Genomic DNA, 21366 nt, shown 5'->3' with positions numbered 1-21366 from the left:
AACATGAACTAATGATCCGTTAAGCATTATAATGTTTGTTAATGGTCTATTAATTCATCTTTTTATCATTTTAAACCATCTGTCAGTATAATTGATATTTTTTTAAAAAGTGCCTGATCATGTGAATTGAAAGTTTATTGACATTTGTAAGCATTTTAATTTACATTAAATAATAATCTGTTAATCATTATGTAATTTTTAATATGTTTAAAATTAGCAAGCTCATTATCTCATATTTCTACTTATGTGAATATTAACTGATGATCTCTTATAATATTTGTTAATGATTTATTAATGAAAGTTATTATAAAGTGTTACTGCTTAAATGTAGGTGGGTCTGCCTCAGCGGTCTAACAGTGCTAGTCACTGTCAAAATTATTGCAATGACCAATCAGATCAAAGAAGGCGGGGCCTTACTGTTTACAGAAATGTCATCATTTTGAACGGGAAATATGCTTGGCATCCATCCATCCATTCCCAGGAAGGCGTTCAGGAAGCATCCGGAACAGATGCCCGAGCCACCTCAGCTGACCCCTCTCGATGTGGAGGAGCAGCGGCTTTACTCTGAGCTCCTCCCGAGTGACCCAGCCACTCTGCGGAGAAAGCTCATTTCGGCCGCCTGTATCCGGGATCTTGTCCTTTCGGTCATGACCCAAAGCTCATGACCATAGGTGAGAGTAGGAACGTAGATTGACCGGTAAATCGAGAGCTTCGCCTTGCGGCTCAGCTCTTTCTTCACCACGACAGACCGGTACATCGACCGCATTACTGCGGAAGCTGCACCGATCCGTCTGTCAGTCAATTGACAGACGGATATGCTTGGCATGATTCATGTAATTCATAGCTGAATGATAAGAGGCAAGACACGTTTATTAGACAATGGAGATTAAATAACTCAAGAAATACCTTAAGAGCAAAGTGTGACAAGTGAGACAGCTCCAGGCCTTGAACAGTCTGGACTTGTCACTGGATTCACTCCCTAAAATCATTGAATGAGACACGTATGTGTGACCCTCTTGTTCTGATTGACATGTAGTGTGTTGTGATGGTATCTGAATAACTAGGTTCGGTATCAGGTTGGTTAGCTTCAACTGAAAATGATTTCCTTGTATTCGGTTCCTATAAGGCATAATTTAAATGTACTAAAATATATTCCACAATTTTTACTAGATTTGTTGTATAAAAGGTGTAAATATGTAGTCCATTAAATTCTAAAAGAATAGTTCACAAAAAAATGTAAACTCATACAGTATTATGAGTATATATATTATAGTATATATATATACACACATTTGTGCTACAAGTCATAAGGTTTTGTAACAAGGATGAGTACATTATGGCATATTTTAAATGTTTTGGGTGAACTGTAATTTTTTATGTGTCTTGTTGGATAAACAAGACACAGTTTGTACTGTAAACAAAATCATTATGTCTATGGAAAGTCCCCATAAAACAGTCTGAAGACTTGGTCTTGTTGAAATGAGGCCTGTTGATCAGATCATCCCAGTCTCATCAGCTGGACTGAAAGAAGTTTCAGTGTCTTAGACTCTTAGGACACTGAAAACATGGCTCAGAGCAATGGTCACTGTGCTACTGTGTGCCATGTCCAACAGGACAAACTGGACAGTATTGATGTGAAACAAATATGCCAAGAGTTAATTTCTGTTAAAGGGATACAGTAGGTCACTTAGTTAAATTATATTCTGTCATCATTTACTCACTCTCAAGTTGTTTCTTACCAGTTTATTTTGTCTGCTGAACACAAAAGAAGTTATTTGACGAATGTCGATAACCATACAGTTGATGGTAGCCATTTGAATTTGAATTTGAATTTTTTTTTCCTATAGGGAAGTCAATGACTACAATCAACTGTATCGACATTCGTCAAATAACTTCTTTTGTGTTCAGCAGAAGAAATAATTTCATACAGGATTGAAACAGTTTGAGGGTGAGTAAATTATTTTAATTTTGGGGTGAACTATATCTCTTTAATGAAAGATACAGACATGTGTTTGGCTTCTTCCAAAAGCAAGGAACAAGATAGTATTTCACTATTGCATTGCACTATGAACGGAGTAAAGTTAGGTCTCTGTTAAACTGCCTCCTTGTCTTTATTATCCTTGTCTTGTTACTTTATTTATTAGGATAGGTGGCCCAGGGGTGGAGGTGTGGCTATATATATGTTTCTTCAGGTCTTATATCTGAATTAATTATACTTTCGTTTGATCCTTTATATTTTGAATGTATTTTTGTTAAGGTGGTTTTCCATTTAAATAAATGTATAATCATTGGGAGCATATACAGACCACCCTCTTCACCAGCGGAGTCCTTTAACTGCCTGATTTTAATTCAGTTTTTGGTAAAAATGAGCTAATATTATTAGGTAATATAATATATAATATTATTATTATATTAGAAAGAAAGAAAGAAAGAAAGAAAGAAAGAAAGAAAGAAAGAAAGAAAGAAAGAAAGAAAGAAAGGTGAGTAAAATCAACATTCTGTCATTATTTTATTCAGACATATTGCAATGGCAGCCTAGGATTGGGCTATTGCTGTTGAAATATGCTTTTAGTCCATTAGTTTTTATATTTTAATATAAATAAAATCATCATATTTTAATGAGTCTCCAGCAGAGGGCACCATAATATCAGATTATCAAACTGTAAACACTTCAGTGTTAGCGTATTGTGTTTGCTCGGTTAACAACACAGAAACCCACAACACAAATTTGAGACTATCAATTGGGCTGTGATTAATCATCCTGCAGATGCAATAATAATAATACAAAATAAAAAAAACGTGATGATGACAATATGATTGGCTCATACCATAATAAACAAGCCTCATGAAAGGCAGCATAAAGGTCAATTTCATGCTTTTAAAGGATTACACTTAAAAAAAAAAAATGCTGATAATTTACTCACCCCGATGTCATCCAAGATATCCATGTCTTTCTTTCTTCAGTTGAAAAGAAATTAAAGTTTTTGAGGAAAAAATTCCAGGATTTTTCTACACAGAATGAACTTCAATGGCAACCATCTATCCCAATGTTCAAAAGAAGTTTCAAATGTCCGTCTCAATGCAGCTTCAAAGTCTCTACACGATCCCAGTCGAGAAATAAGGGTCTTATCTAGCGAAAAGATCGGCCATTTTCTAAAAAATGTTTTATTAATATATGTATACACTTTTTAACCACAAATGCCCATCTTGTACCATCTCATAATAACACATCATGTGCTGTCGTCACCTACACTGATTAAACAAGCACCTAAAACCGTACACAAAAAAAATTATGTTTTGACATAAAATTAGTTTAGACAATAAATAACAATAAAATAAACTTTTTGAATTCAACACATTAATTAATCTTTAAATATTGACAAGAAAATTCACAAAGTTCAAACTGCAGAAGAAGTTCACAAAGTTCTTTTGCAGAATCATCACATTTTTTAACTTTAACAGTCCTTAAAAAACAAAAAAAACAACAACAAACTTTTTACATATGGGATAGCAGCAGAACTTGAACAGTTTACCCAAGGCACAGGTCAGGCTCTGATCTTCCAATGTCGTTTTTGGCAACAATGACAAACTGGCGGGCCACTGGTTAGTTTCAGATCTTAAATCTTCCTCGTTAGTCCAATACGAGAGAGAGTACGCAAACACAGGATTACTCGAGCAACAATATGATAGATGTCTCTAAGGATTACAAGATGCAGTGCGAAGTTGTGAAACAACATTGCCTTATTTGCATTATGATCCTAAGATTAACAAAGTTCAAGATTGCATCAGTAAGACACTGTTCATTTGTTTGCTTTATTTTAGATTCACTTTTAAACAAGACTCAGTTCTACAGGCTTTAATAAAAGACAATGCAGTGCCGACTGAATCCGACAGTAATTTCGCAACACACACAAGTGTGAGTAACAATGTTTTTACCTTGTGTCATTATGATTGCTTTGTCTGTTACAGATCGTTTAATATGTACTCAATTTACTTTCACTTTACTGAAAATGACGAACATGAATATTAAAATTACAATGCGACAAAGGATGGTAGGCTACATTCATTCATAATTCCATTTACATGAAACGCTGTTAGTTATCCTTTTTAACTATAACTGTGGTGAATACTTAAAGTAGCCTAATTAAAGTCGGCATGAAACCAAAATTGACCCTATTTACTTTGTTAGTGGATATTACTAGTCTTGTGGTGAACAATTAATCAGTGCAAGTTAATACACGGAAAAAAAATATTTGCCGAAGTTATCTTTAATCAAAGTCTGAAAAGTTACTTCCGGGTCTGGAATGGTTATTTTTCTGATGACATAGGCTTGACCATAGACATGTATAGAAAGGCTTGACGGCTTGGGTTGGTTAAACGCTTGACCACTCCCCTCAAACCGTTACTCTGCTGTGGGCGAGAGATGGAGAGGGGGAGCGCTGAAGTAAAACCATAGACAGTATATAAGATGGACACAGCGACCCCATAGACTTCAACGGAGAAAAGTGAAGCCCATTTGAAGCACTCACTTCCTGATCGCCAGGCGAACTGCGCAGACTCAAACTGAGCTTGAACACGTGAGCAACGTGTCTGACAGCTGTCAGTCTTCTAGTAGCTGTGCGGAGAGAAATCTGAATCATTCCCTTCCGAATCTCGCAGAGACGGAGAGCGTGAGTATTAGCTGTCCATGAGCTAGCAGCAGGATCAACTTTATCACTCTCTGTGGGCTACTCCCTTCACTTTATCGGACTTAATGCCTCCACGTTCCCCCGATTGCCTGCGAGCTTCTACGCCGGTCTATACGGTAATTTCTCTACAGTGCGACAGAGAGTCGCGTGAGTTATGACGCAATCGTTAGCCTATTTTTACAAAAACGGCTTCTACGGGGCCATAACGTAAGGTACAAGGTAATGGAGCCTTTTATACATTGTCGAGTTTCTTTAGAAATAAATAATGGACAAATGGAGTCTTTGGACGCCTCAGATGTAAAGTTATTCGCTGTCAAAGTGACGCAAAAATGAATGGGAGTCAATGGAATGCTAACAGCAGGTGAAGTTCTGCTACAATGGCGGCGCCCGCGGAGGCTTCAGTTTCCGGCGGATGGATTACCCCCTTGAGTAAAACCCTGCCCTCTGTTCAATATTCCCTTTCACTCGGAAATGCGTCACAACACTTGAGAAAAGTCATTTGCAACTTCCGGTTCACGCAGACTTTAAACTTTATTTGCCACAAAATAGACTTATGAAGCATATGCGCATAAATGTTTCACCTTTGTAATGTCTTTGTTTAAAGTCCCCCTGTAGTCAATTTCATCCCTTAAAACTCATTTTTGATCACCAAAATTACATATTTAAACTTTTTTTTTCCTGTGAAAAAAATGATTCGTGCCTTAAAATAGTTTGAATGTAACTGTAGACCCTTGTTTCAATTAGAATACGTGGATCCAAGAATATACAAATGAGTTAATATGATTAGCCTTTTGCTTGACTACGTTATATCAAACAGCTAATAGTGTGTTGCTAATGTTACACAAACCATCACCATCACAGAGTCAGACATCTGCCTTCTAACAATCGGTATCCTTAGAAACGCTTAGAACAACTTATGCCGAGTTCACAAACACTGCACGATTTTCAAAGTAGTCGGGTCGCTGTTCTTTTCACACTGCACGACTGGGGGTAACATTCAGTTGCTGGTGTGTACACTGACGATGGATCGGCGACAGGGCCGTTTCACATTGCATAACTTTAGGAGTTCTCGCGCGAGACTGAAATTGTTATTAAAACTAATAGCCAGAAGAAGCTTGCGATCTGTGATTTGCAGCGAAAATGAGGAGAAGAAGAAGAAGAAAAAACAGATTAGGAGGAAATGGTTGGGGAGACGAGGGGAGCAATGACTGTGTGTAAAGAGAGTTGTAGGGTAAATAAATAATTTTGCAATGTGCTGCTGGTCAAGCAAATGTTTGTGCTTTGTTTCTGTTTGGTAAACATATCTATTCAAATACTGATATTCAGGGGCCGTATTCACAAAGAATTTTAAGGCTAAAAGTAGCTCCTAACTGGCGAATTTAGTAGCAACTCCTAAAAATAATGGGCGTGTCACTTCTAACTTTAGGACTCCTAATTTTTTTCACTAAGAGTAATTCACGAAGCATTTTAGCCCTAAAAGTAGCACCTAAGTCTGGGACAGCTTAAAAGAAGTCGAGAGGACTCCTAACTCACTAAGACCTATTCGCCTTTGGCTAAGCCACGCCCTAGAATGTAGATTGACCAATCACAGCGCAGCCAAGAACGAGCTCCCACAGAGGGTCCGACACTTTTTCACGGCGCTCCATTGACTTCAACGCAGGAGGCTTATATTTTTGGTCTCGGCAGGCTATTACGTCATCGTTTTATAAAAAATATGGTTAAACGTTGTGCCTGGGGCATTTGTAAAACAGATACGCGTTTCCCAGAGAGGTTGGAGGGGGTGTCCGTTTTTTCCCCTTCCCAAAACCGAAGTAAAATACTGACAAGTGTCGTCTTTGGATTAAACTGTGTGGACGTCCTCAGTCAGCGAAACCCCTCAAGGATCAACAAGCTCACCTTTGCTCTAAGATACATTTACCTTTTAACCTTACTGTGAAGTTATACTAGTTACACAGTTTTATGCTGGTTTAGGTTATGATTTCGGTTCTCTGACCCAAGTTAATTGTTGATACGCTAGCATAATACAACTTTATACTCGCGTAACGTTAGTCCGTTTGCTTTGTAAATAATAGCGATTATAGAAGTGAATAGAGACCTACCCAGCTTTGCATGAACAGTGTTTCTCCTGATATTGTTAGTCAGCCTCCGTCTCGATTAGTAGGATATGCGGTGGTTCATTTTTTGACTGTGACCGTTATGCTTTTGCCTGTATTTGGATGCCTTGTTGCTGCTTGCGTTTCGCCGGTATGTCTTGAATAAAGCCTTCAAACGCACACTGAGCCCCTTTTGCCTACTTCTATCGGACACTTTATTTGCTGCTTTATAAAAGTTTGATAAAATTTCAGCAGGAAGAGCCGTCACAGCATAAGCCATGTTGATACCAAACCAGAGCCCAGATGAAGTTGTCGGAGGTAGCAACAGTAACTAAGGGGGGCGGGGCTTAGCCAAAGGTGAATTCACAAAGGATCTTAAAATCGCCGCGCGACACAGTGTGTTGGAGACAGCCAATGACACGGAGTTATTACAAAGATACCGCCTTAACCTTGAGGGAATACTACTCCTAGTGGTAAGATAAAATGCTTTGTGAATACGGCCCCAGGTCTATAACTTCTCCCTGAACATTCCCAACCTCATCTCTGCCCTCTCTGCCTTTTCTTTCTTTCTTTCTTTCTTTCTTTCTTTCTTTCTTTCTTTCTTTCTTTCTTTCTTTCTTTCTTTCTTTCTTTCTTTCTTTCTTTCTTTCTTTCTTTCTTTCTTTCTTTCTTTCTTTCTGTTGATATGAAAAATCGGGTACATTTAGCAATATAGCGGCCTAAGTATGTACAGTATATGATGTATTACGATATTATGATATTACTTTCTCGACTGACGTTCAAAGCGTTTCTAAGGATACTGATTTTTAGGTGGCGAATGGGAACATGGTTTGTAACATCAGCAACACATTATTACCTGTGTGATAACATAGTCAGGCAAAAGGCTAATCGTATTAATTACCATTAGGCTACGTGTCCGACGTTGTAGAGAGCGATACATAAAACGCAATTCTGATACATCAATTTGTATACAAGCCTGTATAATTCACTCTCCCACTTCTTCTGAATCAGTTTCTGGTTCAAACATATAAGGCTGAATTAAACCAGTATTTCCACTTGACATTGTGCAGCGTTTACTACAGTAAAGTTGACCGAGGGGATCTCTGAGCTTGTGTGAGTGATTGGAGTTGGGGCTAATTTCACTGAAAAAAAAAAAAAAGGTTAAATATGTCATTTTGGTGATCAAAGATGAGTTTTAAAAATGATTGACTACAGGGGGACTTTAATTTATAGCTTTTTACTTTTTCATTGGTTAAATAATATAGAATGGTTTACAGTAAAATAATATGTGTAATAAAATAGAATTTTCAGTAGCAAATCATTTTTGTACAGCAAATAGATATCAAGAGTATGCTTTGTACTGTATGCTTGTTTCATGCATTGTTTTTCCTTTTGCTTTTGTGACTGGCTTTTTTTTTCAAGTTTACTTGAAAGGAGAATACAGAACAGTACATAACACAATGGATGGTTATTACATTACTACTGAGATTATGTGATCTCATGTTTGTTTTAAAAATCATCTCATTGGCCCTGTTTTTTGTATATCGCTTACAACTGAAATACAATGATGTGACAGATTTTTAAATCATGGTAATTCCTCTCTGGCTAATTTGGATCTTTAAATACACATGCAGATTTGGTTAGTATATGTTAAACTGTGACAACATCTGAGTTAAGTGCAAGTATAAGTATCTAACACTTCATGTACTCGTGCACTATTCTATGACGTTTTGTAGTATAAATAGGGAGTACACCCTACCTGCAAACCACTGTAAAAATTGACAAAAGGTGTTTATAAAATAAAGGGTGATCACTCCAAATATTCATGTGATGTAGTTCATAGAAATACATATAAAAATAAAAACCATTTATGGCATTATTTTTGAAAACATTTTTATTTTACAGCATCATTTACATGCCTAATCGTATACGCTTGTTAAGTCATGTCATATTGAGTACTGTTTCCGGGTCCAAGCCTCAACAACGTTTCAATTGAGAAAACATGAGCATAATTCATTTTTGTAAAAAGGTTAGCGGAGAGTTTATACCTGAGCCTGAATCGCAGAGACCAGGAACAACCTGTGTGCTAAGGAGAAAGCTCTTGTGTTCTGACGCCTGTAATGTATCGTGATCATATTTGCATAACTAAATTTGCTGTCAGGTTGGTTAGTTTCAGCCTGTTTTTTCCCCCCATTTTTTCTTATCTGTCTGTATGTCCGTCTGTCTGGTGTGACTAATCCGGTAAATCCAGTGAAGTTATCATAATGGCATGACATATAATTACATTATAAAGAATTGTTTGCTTTTAAGGTTTGTGACAGTTTGGGATGGGACTTTTTTCTGGCATGACAATAGCCATGTCCCAATTCAGAGGCTGCATCCCTTGAGGGCTGCGAAGGTCAGACTCAGCGTTGTTACAGTTTTTTACAATCGCTATGACAGTTTTTTCAATACATTTAACAAGTTTACTAAACTCTTAACACGGTTAGCACAACATCAGTCTTTGTAGGCTATACAATTAACACATTTCTTGTTGCTTTGACACAAAATGCATACAGTCAACACAAATTTAAAATGCTTGAACTTTTACACACAAGCTCAACCAATACCAAAACAATGTAATTTTACTGCCAATTTTACAAATGCTTTCACACTGTATGTCAGAACAGATAACATCATGTTCTAAACATAACTTATAGGCTAAAGTCAAAGTGAACAGCTGTTCATACTGTGAATTGAAACACAAATATATTCCCTGTATTTTATTCCATTGCTACTGAGAAACAGCTTATTGAAGTTATGCAAATATATAAATCACAAATGATTCCCATCTAGGAAGCACACTCAGGTGATGAGTTTCTTTCAATCGCATGATCATATGTTATAAAAGAGGACTCTTTGGGCTGATCTTGTGTGGAAAAGGAACAATATAGAGCAACACAAAGAAAGAAAGAAAGAAAGAAAGAAAGAAAGAAAGAAAGAAAGAAAGAAAGAAAGAAAGAAAGAAAGAAAGAAAGAAAGAAAGAAAGAAAGAAAGAAAGAAAGAAAGAAAGAAAGAAGCCTGCACGAGGGAGAGGAAGACGAGTACCAGGACAAGGGAGAGGAGTGGGGCAATGACCAGGACAAGGGAGAGGTATATCTTGCAGTAATGTCCTTTTGCAAATGAAGTCTTTACTGCAGGAATTCTGTCTATGTCCTTTTTTTTTTCTTTCTTCCATAAACTGTACATAAAGCTACTCTAAGATGGTCATTCATTTTTTGTATTGAATTTCTGCAGCAAAAGAAACAAAATGCATGTATTTACTAAACCCAACAAAACTAAAATGTAGAGAGACTTCACAAGAAACTACAGTGCAAAACACAATCTATGATCAATACAATATACTGTCTATTGTATAAGGGCAGACCTGACACATAACAATGCAGTTTCTGTAATTTCAGCTGATGTTAGTGTTTTTTCCGTTATGATTGACTAAATGTTCCTGTTGGAAGAGAACATGTGTTAGTGTTTTGAATAATTATTTGATTTTGATACATGTTTGCAGTGTTTTGTTAGACAGTGTATTGTGTTAGTGTATTATTGTATTTTGAAAATTAGTTTTGGAGTTTAGTTTACAATGTGTGATTTTGAGCATGAAATTAACAGTTTTGCCAATTGTGTGTTATAGGTGTGTTGGTGTGTTAAGAGTTTAGGAAAATTGTTAAATGTATTGAAAAAACTGTAATGGCGATTGTAAAAAAACTGTAAATGGGGTGGTGTCAGGGTTCTGTCACTTCTGTCTAGTTCATTTCTTGGTTTTGTGACAGAGCTCTGACACTCCTGGTTTTGTCTTGTCTTTGTCCGAGTGCACGGTTTTGAGCGCGCTCGAGCCATGCACTCACTTGTCTACATGTCTTGTTACATGTGCGTATGGAGCTTATATTATGACAAAATGATTTGAATTTGAATTGTGTAAATCTGAATTATTTGCAAGTGTAATCTATCAAAATTGAATTTTAGGTGGTAGTTTAAATAGTTCTGAATTTGAATTTTTTTAAAACGAATATTGAACATTTGAAATTTAACAAATTGAAATGTTTTTATGGCTGAATTTTATAGACATGTATTTTCAAACAGTAATATTCAGTTTAAAAAAATTCAGATTCAAGTTTTCAAGATGAAGAAATTCAGAACTTCAAATTCAGTTTTCTAAAATTCAATGTCAAAAATTCAAGTTCAAAAATTCAGATCTGACAGAAAGTAGGTCACAGGTCATCCACAGGGAAGAGTAGATGATCTCAGAAAAGTCGAACAGAGCATTTTGGCCAATTGGGGACTGCGGAAGTTTTCCAGCGCGAACGTGGTGGTGGTTCAAGAGGTTGCCACTCTCTGACTCTTGTCATGAATCGCCTGGAGGTCTATTACATGTACGACGCAGTCTAGACCGGACGCGAACGGTGCGACGCGACCCGTGAAATCCCCAACAGCACACGGATTCCCCATCCTATTTCTGACCTAGTCCCAGCTCTTTGCAACAGTCGCTTCAAGCTGTGTTGCGTCGCGCCGCTCGCGTCCTGTCTGTGTAACTGAGGTCTAGTAGACAAGCTGGCGTTCTAATCAATTTTACACAAAATGTAGGCTACTTTAAAACAAACACCAGAGACCGCTTAGACATGTCCCACGTGCTGAGAACGCTAACCTAACATATAAACACAAAATCATTCATGTTTAAGAATCTTAACGTTACCTCCGGGCGATTCATGACAAGAGTGGACATTAAAACGCTTACGTGAAAACCGCTTAACGTGGCTCACTGTACGAAGATAGTGATATTAAAGGACCAAACTCAGTACAAATCATATTAATAAACCATACTTTGTATAAAAAATCAGATGAGCCCAGAATACCTACGCAACGCGTTTAATTGTGCGTTAAGCATTTCCTTACCATAGAAAACCGTTATAAGAAAACGCTTAACGTGGCTCACTGTACAAAGACAGTGATAAGGACCGTACACATCATATTAATAAACCATACATGTATAAAAAATCAGATGAGCCCAGAATATGAACGCAATGCGTTTAATTACGCGTTAAGCATCTTACCATAGAAAACCGTTATAAGAAAACACTTAACGTGGCTTAATAAACCTTAAACCTGATTTGTTATACATAGTAGGCAGGCCTATGGTTTATTAAGGACCATTTAAGGTTTATTAAGCCACGTTAAGCGTTTTCTTATAACGGTTTTCTATGATTAGAACATGCTTAATTAAATGCGTTGCGTTCATATTCTGGGCTCATCTGATTTTTTATACAAAGTGGTTTATTAATATGATTTGTACTGAGTTTGGTCCTTTAATATCACTGTCTTCGTACAGTAAGCCACGTTAAGCGTTTTCATATCGGTTTTCTATTAAGGAATTTGCTTAACGCGTAATGAAACGCGTTGCGTTCGTATTCTGGGCTCATCTGATTTTTTATACATGGTTTATTATTATGATGCGTAGGCTACTGAGTTTGGTCCTTGTCTTTGTACAGTAAGCCACGTTAAGCGTTTTCTTATAGGTTTTCTATGGTAAGGAAATGCTTAACGCGTTGCGTTCATATTCTGGGCTCATCTGATTTTTTATACATAGTAGGCTATGGTTTATTAATATGATGTGTACGGTCCTAATATCACTGTCTTTGTACAGTGAGCCACGTTAAGCGTTTTCTTATAACGGTTTTCTATGGTAAGGAAATGCTTAACGCACAATTAAACGCGTTGCGTAGGTATTCTGGGCTCATCTGATTTTTTATACAAAGTATGGTTTATTAATATGATTTGTACTGAGTTTGGTCCTTTAATATCACTATCTTCGTACAGTGAGCCACGTTAAGCGGTTTTCACGTAAGCGTTTTAATGTCCACTCTTGTCATGAATCGCCCGGAGGTAACGTTAAGATTCTTAAACATGAATGATTTTGTGTTTATATGTTAGGTTAGCGTTCTCAGCACGTGGGACATTTGTCTAAGCGGTCTCTGGTGTTTGTTTTAAAGTAGCCTACATTTTGTGTAAAATTGATTAGAACGCCAGCTTGTCTACTAGACCTCAGTTACACAGACAGGACGCGAGCGGCGCGACGCAACACAGCTTGAAGCGACTGTTGCAAAGAGCTGGGACTAGGTCAGAAATAGGATGGGGAATCCGTGTGCTGTTGGGGATTTCACGGGTCGCGTCGCACCGTTCGCGTCCGGTCTAGACTGCGTCGTACATGTAATAGACCTCCAGGCGATTCATGACAAGAGTCAGAGAGTGGCAACCTCTTGAACCACCACCACGTTCGCGCTGGAAAACTTCCGCAGTCCCCAATTGGCCAAAATGCTCTGTTCGACTTTTCTGAGATCATCTACTCTTCCCTGTGGATGACCTGTGACCTACTTTCTGTCAGATCTGAATTTTTGAACTTGAATTTTTGACATTGAATTTTAGAAAACTGAATTTGAAGTTCTGAATTTCTTCATCTTGAAAACTTGAATCTGAATTTTTTTAAACTGAATATTACTGTTTGAAAATACATGTCTATAAAATTCAGCCATAAAAACATTTCAATTTGTTAAATTTCAAATGTTCAATATTCGTTAAAAAAATTCAAATTCAGAACTATTTAAACTACCACCTAAAATTCAATTTTGTTAGATTACACTTGCAAATAATTCAGATTTACACAATTCAAATTCAAATCATTTTGTCATAATATAAGCTCCATATGTGCGGGGCATGTTTGGATCCCGGCATGTCGGTCTAGTTTGGTTTTGGTTCGGTGTCGGGATTAAGACATCCATGCTCCACTTGTTTGTTTTCTGATGGGAGCGCACAGGATGAGCTTACGCTCATTCTCGTGCGCTCTGTCTTGATGTATGAGCGTGCGGTTTCGAGTTTGCTCGGGCCGTAGGCTACGCTCCTCTGTCCACGTGTTGTGTTTTTGTGTAGCGAGCGGTTTATACATCGGCTGTGTGCTTTCAGGTTTTGTCTTGTGCTGTGTTGCACAAAAAAAAAAAAACTGAGGAAGAAGAGTCGGCCTACTAGCCAGTTTGTGATTGGTACCCGGCCGCAGTCGCAGATTTGTAACGGAAGCAGGTCAGGTTAGAAAAATTTACAGATTCACGTTTTGTAAATCCAACAGATCCGATTCTCTGAACTTGTGGCACAAAGTGGCACACTTCCACTTGCATATATTTGACAATCGGAACACATTTGTGAATATTTTGAATAAAAAAAGGAAAAATGACAAAAGCAAAATCATCATTCATTCAGTGCTGTTGTGACTGCGGTGTGTCACGTGACAAGCAATGACGCGTCACCATGGAAACCATAAAGTGACACATTCTAAATAACAGTCGCCTTGAAAAACCTGAATATTTAAAATTTACGTGTGAAAGGGTTAAATCGCCGGCAGAATGGCTAGCAGAAAACTTTTCTGAAGTGCAAAAAAATGTGGATTTTTGCAAATCGTACTAGGTAGTACCAGAGGAGCCAGATTTTTTTTAAATTACCTGCTTCATGTAGTTCTAGCGTCTTGTCCTGCCGGCGCCGTCCATGCTCCAGGAGGCCGTCCCAGAGAATTGTCTGCCTTGTGCCCACCCCATTGGCCGTGCTTCCCTTGGAGCAGTAATCATTGAGTGTCACCTCACTCTTGTCTCTGTCTTGCCCAAGTATGACCAATGTCTGGAGATGACTCAGTCTCCTGTCCCGAGTCCAGTGAGGGCCCCAGTCAAGTATCCTGACCCACCATGGCCTTCTGCCAGGGATCCAGACCCGCCTGACCCACCCTGGCCCTCAGCCGGGAATCCTGAACCACTGGAGCCCACCTGGTCTGTCCCTCCGGCACTGCCCTGGCTCTCTGCTGGGACTCCAGACCCACCTGAGCCTACCTGGCTCAACCCTCCCATCCCTTCCATTCTTCCCTGGTCCCTTCTAGAGACTTTCTGGACTGTCATGCTGGCTCTGTCTTGGCATGCTGAGATGATTCTGCGGGTTTGCGGGGCTCCTCATCCGCAAAGCCCACAGTAAATGACGAGCCGCTCAACAAAAGAGAAAAGTCCACATGGGGCGCTGATCTCCCGCTAACAGGACCGGTGATGGTGATTGCTCTGGCGACATTGAAGCACGTGGGGACGTGGCCGGCGTGCGTTCACTGACGTCCATGCTTTCCGGGTGCATTTGGCTGTGGCGCTTCTTCTCGGCTGAAGTAGCGCCGGAAAAGGAAGCGCGGGTGACGCGGCGTCGCCGTCTCGGGAGAGAGCTAGCCGAGTCCGCAGCACGGAGATGGGCATGCCCTCGCAGGCCACACATCCGCCCGGTCGAGAGTGCATTCTCTGCGTGGTGAGGTCCCAGGCCTGAATTGCAGCTCGCGTGTTCGTCGGCCTCGTGCAGCTTGCCTAGCCACAGGTGAGACGGCGTCAGGAGAAAACGGCTGAAAGGCGTAGTCTGCTGAAGATGCTGCTCGCTCTGGCTGAAAGGGCTTGTTTGACGGCGAAGTTCAGTAAAATACAGTCAGAGACGTGGAGTTGTCGCTGAAGGAGTTATATCTGCTATAATGGCAAATTTGCGTGACTATTATAGGCTAAGGCCACGCCCCGTCAGGGCCCACGCCATTGGATGTGCAGTAGCGGCAGCACAGCCGATGAGCAGGTCAGATGCTCAATGTGCTAGCGGTGCAGCTGCAAATGCGTTTTACAAATAAGCTTCAGTAAATCGAGGAAAGGGAGTTTCCCCCACTGCGTATAGCTACGCAATACGAGGTGACCGTTCGAAAGGGAAATGTTTATTTGTACAGTCATGCTCAAAAGTTTACATACGCCTTGCAGAATCTAAAAAAATGTTACGTATTTTAGCAAAATAAGAGGGATCATACAAAACGCCTGTTATTTTTTTATATTCCTGAATAAGATATTTTACATAAAATATGTTTACGTATAGTCCACATCCACAAGACAAAAAAAATTGCTGAATTTATAAAAATGACCTGGATTATCCACGACTGTTTTTGTTTTGTTTTGTGATGGTTGTTCTTGAGTCCCCAGAAAAATCCTTCATGTCCTGCAAATTCTTCAGTTTTCCAGCATCTTTTGCATATTTTTGTGTGAAAACATGGATCTCAAAATCATATAGAGGATAATTGAGAGACTATAACACAACTATTAAAAAGGTTAAAACATTTACTGATGCTCCAGAAGGAAACACGATGCATTAAAAGTATAGTTCACCCAAAAATGAAAATTCTGTCATTAATTACTCCCCCTCATATCGTTCCAAACCCATAAGACCTTCATTCATCTTCGGAACAAAAATTACAATATTTTTGATGAAATCCGGGAGCTCTCTGATCCCCCAAAGACTGCAATGCAATTACCACTTTCAAGGCCCATAAGGTAGTAAAGAAATCATTTAAAAAGTCCACGTGACTCCAGTGGTTCAACCTTAATTTTATGAAGCGACCAGAATATTTTTTTGTGCGCAAAAAAAACAAAACTAACAAAAAAAACTACTTTCAACAATTTCTTCTCTTACGTCTGACGTTCTCGACTCAAAGGGAACGTCCTGGTTGTGTATGCAACCCACCGTCCCCTCGCCACTATTGCTGGACCACCGCTGACCCCGGGGGCCGATCAGCTCCTCGCTGAAAAAGCAACTGGTGCGTGCGTCCACTTCCGTGTTTATACCCGCGCTACGCGGCGGAGCTTGTAATCACGCACGCCAGTGTTGAATTGGCTTGATTAAATAGTAGTACGAAGAAGACAGGCTTCCTAAGCGTGATCCCCATTTCAGTCGACGTCGACTACGTCCTCCGTTCCCTGATTCAGGGAATACGCATACGCAACCAGGATGTTCTGTGGTCTGAATGTGAAGAGATTGTATCAAACATTTTGCATGTTTTTGGTTCTGGTTCTTTGTTTGATCTAAACATGGGAAATTTTCCTGCTGCTTGTTTCCTTGTTTCAGGATTTGTTACACCATAACTGCGTAAGTTCACCACCATGTTTATCAAGTTTCTTAAAAATATGGCAGCCCTTCATAACAGCTTTCATAAATAGGCATTAACAAACATTACATAGTTTATATTCAGATACGAATATTCAGAGACGTTGTATAAGACATTATGTAGGTGTACAGGAAATAATTCTGTCTCTGCTTGTGTTGACTGCTTTTTTTTTGTGGTCACACATCCTGTGTCTGCTCTATTTCCTGTTTGTAATCATATCTTCTAATATTCATTTGCATACAGTAGAATACATGTAAATTCAGTACAATATATCAAGCAAGTAGTTGGTTTATTATAAATGTTTGTATTTGCTCATGTACATTGTGTCACACACGCATCTAAATTATATGTAATCTCTTAAACCCAGGACTAACTGATGTCAAAGAACTACTGGCGAGAAAAGACACACCAAAAAAGGGCCTGCATGTACAGAGCTTGGTTTTTGGCACGGTATTGTGGGTATTGCGCATCATTTTAATCATTACCGCAGGTCTTGCACTTATAATGCAGGAAATTTCTGCAAACACTTGATCAGTGCATTAGCTCTTAAAGGACAAGTTCGGTATTTTACACTTAAAGCCCTGTTTACAGATCGTATCTGATGAAATAGAACGGTTAAGATTAAAATTTGGACACATGCTCCTGTCCCGAGAATTTTAGTTTTATTTAGCGTTTGTGGACCTATTTTGCCAAACGCGTCACACCCAGATTCTTCCGTTGAGAGCTTGAATAATAGACACCAGTTGGTGGCGATAATGCGCCTTTGCCGATTGCAAGCAAACCGCTGGCATTTCATTTAATACACAGAAGAAGCAGAAGAAGAAGCGGCGGAGGAATACCGTACCTCACACAGCACATTCAATACAAGTCAATGGAGGTGGATAAACACTATGATAAAACCTGTTGGAAAGCATCTTTTTCAGCGATTTTTTTTGGGCCCGTATCAGTGAACACCCCTGACCACTCGGTGAGTTTCATGTCTTTGTAAACGAAAGTTTAATGTGTTTTAGGAAGGAATCTTCCAGTGGCCATAGACAACCATTGTGTGGGGGTGGGGGGGAAGCGAAATAAACCCAAAATTCTCGGGACTGGAACATGTGTCCAAATTTTAAACTTAACCGTTCTATTTCATCAGATACGATCTGTAAATAGGGCTTTAAGTGTAAAATACCGAACTTGTCCTTTAAAGTGATAGCAGCCTAATATGTGTCTGTCATTAATGTTGATAAAACATAGTGATAGATGATGTATGAATAAACCAACTACTTGCTTGATATTTTTATATTGTGCATATTTTGATATCACGCTGCTGTAAAACGTGATGCCTTGACAGTGGACAATACTGTATTTTGTGACAAAATTTGTTTATTTGTTTATCATATCTTCTATGTTAATATTCATTTGCATACAGTAGAATACATGTAAATTCAGTAGGGGTGATGAACTGAGAAATCAAAATTTCCTTGAGCTTTTGACATATAAGAGGTCATCGTAAAGAAGTTTCAGAACTGAAAACTTCCTTGTTAGTCCAATAAAAGCTTTTATTGACACCAGGCACAGTGAACGACTTCAAAGTGGGGAGCTAGGCTATGACGTCAAAGGGTATCAAACACCGCCTCCGCAGAAGAAGATCAACGCCTACTTCAACACCGCCTGTTTAGCCCCTCCCTCCGATTCGCGCATTACATGAAACTCATTATAATATGCAAAACTGTTATCCAATCATAGCAGTGGGCGTTTACTTCCAAGTCTTCAATGCGGCACGCCCATAAAAACCGAGCGTTTCAGGAGCTAGGCTCAAAACCAGGGTAGAAAATATTACATATCTATGCTATTACATATCTTACATACCTATTACTTATCCATTTTGATGTTTTTAAATGTAAAAACCAAGCGAAACGTGATAAGTTGACCTCTGACAACAATATAAAAAATATAAAAATGCCAGTTCATGACTCCTTTAAATGTGGCGTTTATCTTTTTTTGTGTGCAAATTAACTCTTAATTTATTCTATGCAAATTAATATTAACATAGAAGATATGATGAGAAAAAGGAAATGAAGTAAACACAGGATGTGTGGTTAAAGTGTGACAACAAGAAAAGCAATCAACGCAAGCACAGACAGAAGAATCACCCACATAATATCTTACAAAGGAAGTGACTTGCTTATATAAACCGCTGCATATAAAGTGTAGGCCTGTCACAGCTTTGGAAGAGAGATGGATATGATTACCTTTTTCATTTATCATTAAAAATAAGGATTAATCATCTACGGAATATCTCTATATCTCTCACGGCATTTTCATTCATTATTATAACAAACGGAAAAAAACGAAACCGACAGAAGCTCAAAATGGCCCGATCATCGACCCAGCCTTTACCTTTTCTTGTGAGACTTTTTCTTTTTTTGTTCACTCTAATACATTTTTATTTTTCTTATTTAAATTTTTTTTTTTTAATCAAATCTTGATTAAATATTATGTGTAACACAAAGAAATCATCTGAAGGAAAAAAGAAAAAATATTTTATAAAGCCAAACTATTATTTTAATTAATTTTATTTGACAGTTTGCATTGTAATATGACCAGCATCGAAAGTGTCGTAATAAACATTTATACATTTACATATCAACATCCTTTTCTCCAATATTTACAAACATTTTAAAAGTAATTTTTATGATGTTTTCCTAAAAACATCATAAAACAATGTCAGATTTTTCAACTGTTAGTAATGATCGACCATAAATAGCTTTGTACCTTAAAAAAGCCTCCATACATTTGATCGCTACATCATCTACTTCTGGATCAAACTTGTTTGCCAAAAGATGGTGTTGCCTCAAAATCCATTTCAAGTCCCCAGCTCCATAAATACACACCGCCCGTCTGTGTGTCCCAGTGCATGGTGGGTAGGGAGCCCCAGTCTTTAGATCTCCTTCATGGTAGCTCCACTTCACTAGACGAGCAATTGCGTTCATGTCCGATTGCTCATACTTTATGTTTGGAGGGTTTGATCCTGGTACTGAAGGCATCCGCTGTAGCGTAGCCCACATGTGCTCATCTGGACTGTATGTGTCTTTCTCCCATTCCATTAAATCTTGAATCTCTTTGCTTTTAAAGATGTGATCCACAAACTCTCTTGAAACCACAAAGTAAGCATTTCCTGAGAACATAGGGCTCTGGATTGGCGGGGGTGATTTTCTAACATCGGTCCGAATCACACCGTTCGTAACATCATGATGATACTGCCAGCGGCCATTTTTAGACTCTACGGACTCGGACTCCATACTGTTCTTTCCGTTCAGGAGTTTTAGAGTCTGAACCATTTCAGCATTGGTTTTAATGGGGAAATCAGTGCCACAGGTGTTGAGCAGATACCTCCACTGGACGGGTGACTTGAGCAGATCCTGCATGCAGTTGATGTCCGCTTGTACTCGAGACCAGGAGGCGTAGGTCACATTCTCCAGTTTGCTGGCCACAAACACGTTGGTCAGACAGGACGCAATGGCCCTAACTGCTTCTTTAAAGGTCTCAGGAGACCTCTGGTCCACATGAACACAGTACACATTGTCAGGAGTGTAAATGGCTCTTAAGAGCCTTTCAAACATCTCAATCTTCTCATGGATCACCATGGAGTAAGCAATGGGGAAATCTCTCTCCTCTTCACTGAGAGAGAGCGTCAGAAACCCTCTGTCTCGGATGTAGGATGGACAATCCTTGGTTGCGTTGAGATAGAATGACTCGGGTAGCAGGGATGTTCTTTTTTTGGAGGCCAGGAGATTCCTGAAAATGTCCTTGTTCACTCCGTCCATGTCTCCTTGGATAATAGCAGAACAAGCCTGTAGTTCTCCAACATCCTGCTTTAGTAAGTGATTCAAGACCGGCTCTTCTTTATTTGAACAATTTGTCCTTTGTTCTGGATGGTCCATCAAGAGGACGAACAAGGTTGTACTCACAGAAAGAAAGGAGATCATTTTCAAAATCCTCTGATTGTTAAATGCCATGTTCATTTATTTAAGATTATAACCTGCCAGGAGAGGAGACCTGTGTCAGTGAGGTTTAAAACAGCCTCTCTTGTTAATATACCAGAACAGTGTAGGAAGTGAAAGCAAGCAAATAGTAAAAGGGGAAGGGCTGAAATTTTAGGCATAGTAATTATTACAGAGAAGGAGTGTGACTATTATCTTCCTGGAAGGTCTGATTGTCAAGATGTTTTGAAAATTTTTTTTTTTTAAACATTAAGGAAGATTTAATGTAACAAATATCATGCATCTTTTTAAAACTAACAGTGGTGTCGTTGAGGAAGCTCATTATCTTATATTTGTTCTATAGCTTTTCAGACAAGGGCTTCATTGTCTTTTAACTTTGCATTGGAGAAGTGTATAGCCTATTGCCACTCCTTTAGCTCATCTAGTAGTCCTTTTGCGGTTTTCAGTGTATACCGGTAATTATTTTTTGCACCAATTATTTTATTGTGGCATTTCTACAGGTGCATTATAACCTTGATGCCTAACTTGAGTTAATTAATTTAGTGTTGTTCTCTGACAAAAGAGGGCAGCATCTTTGCATACCAAAACTAGT

The 21366-nt window shown here is 38.8% G+C and overlaps 1 protein-coding gene across 1 annotated transcript; it reads right to left on the bottom strand.

The window, feature by feature from the left end:
• Positions 1-19269: 19269 nt before the first annotated feature.
• gcnt3 (glucosaminyl (N-acetyl) transferase 3, mucin type) lies at positions 19270-20923 on the bottom strand. Its single transcript, XM_079604150.1, has one exon. It carries the CDS (start codon positions 20793-20795, stop codon positions 19485-19487), a length of 1311 nt encoding a protein of 436 aa, XP_079460276.1. The 5' UTR covers positions 20796-20923; the 3' UTR covers positions 19270-19484.
• Between the last annotated feature and the right edge of the window lie 443 nt (positions 20924-21366).

Source organism: Phoxinus phoxinus (assembly GCF_949152265.1).
Source record: "Phoxinus phoxinus genome assembly, chromosome: 25".
In the NCBI taxonomy this organism is placed as follows: domain Eukaryota; kingdom Metazoa; phylum Chordata; class Actinopteri; order Cypriniformes; family Leuciscidae; genus Phoxinus; species Phoxinus phoxinus.
The sequence above is the reverse complement of the archived record's forward strand: the minus strand, read 5'-3'. Positions and strand labels throughout refer to the sequence as shown.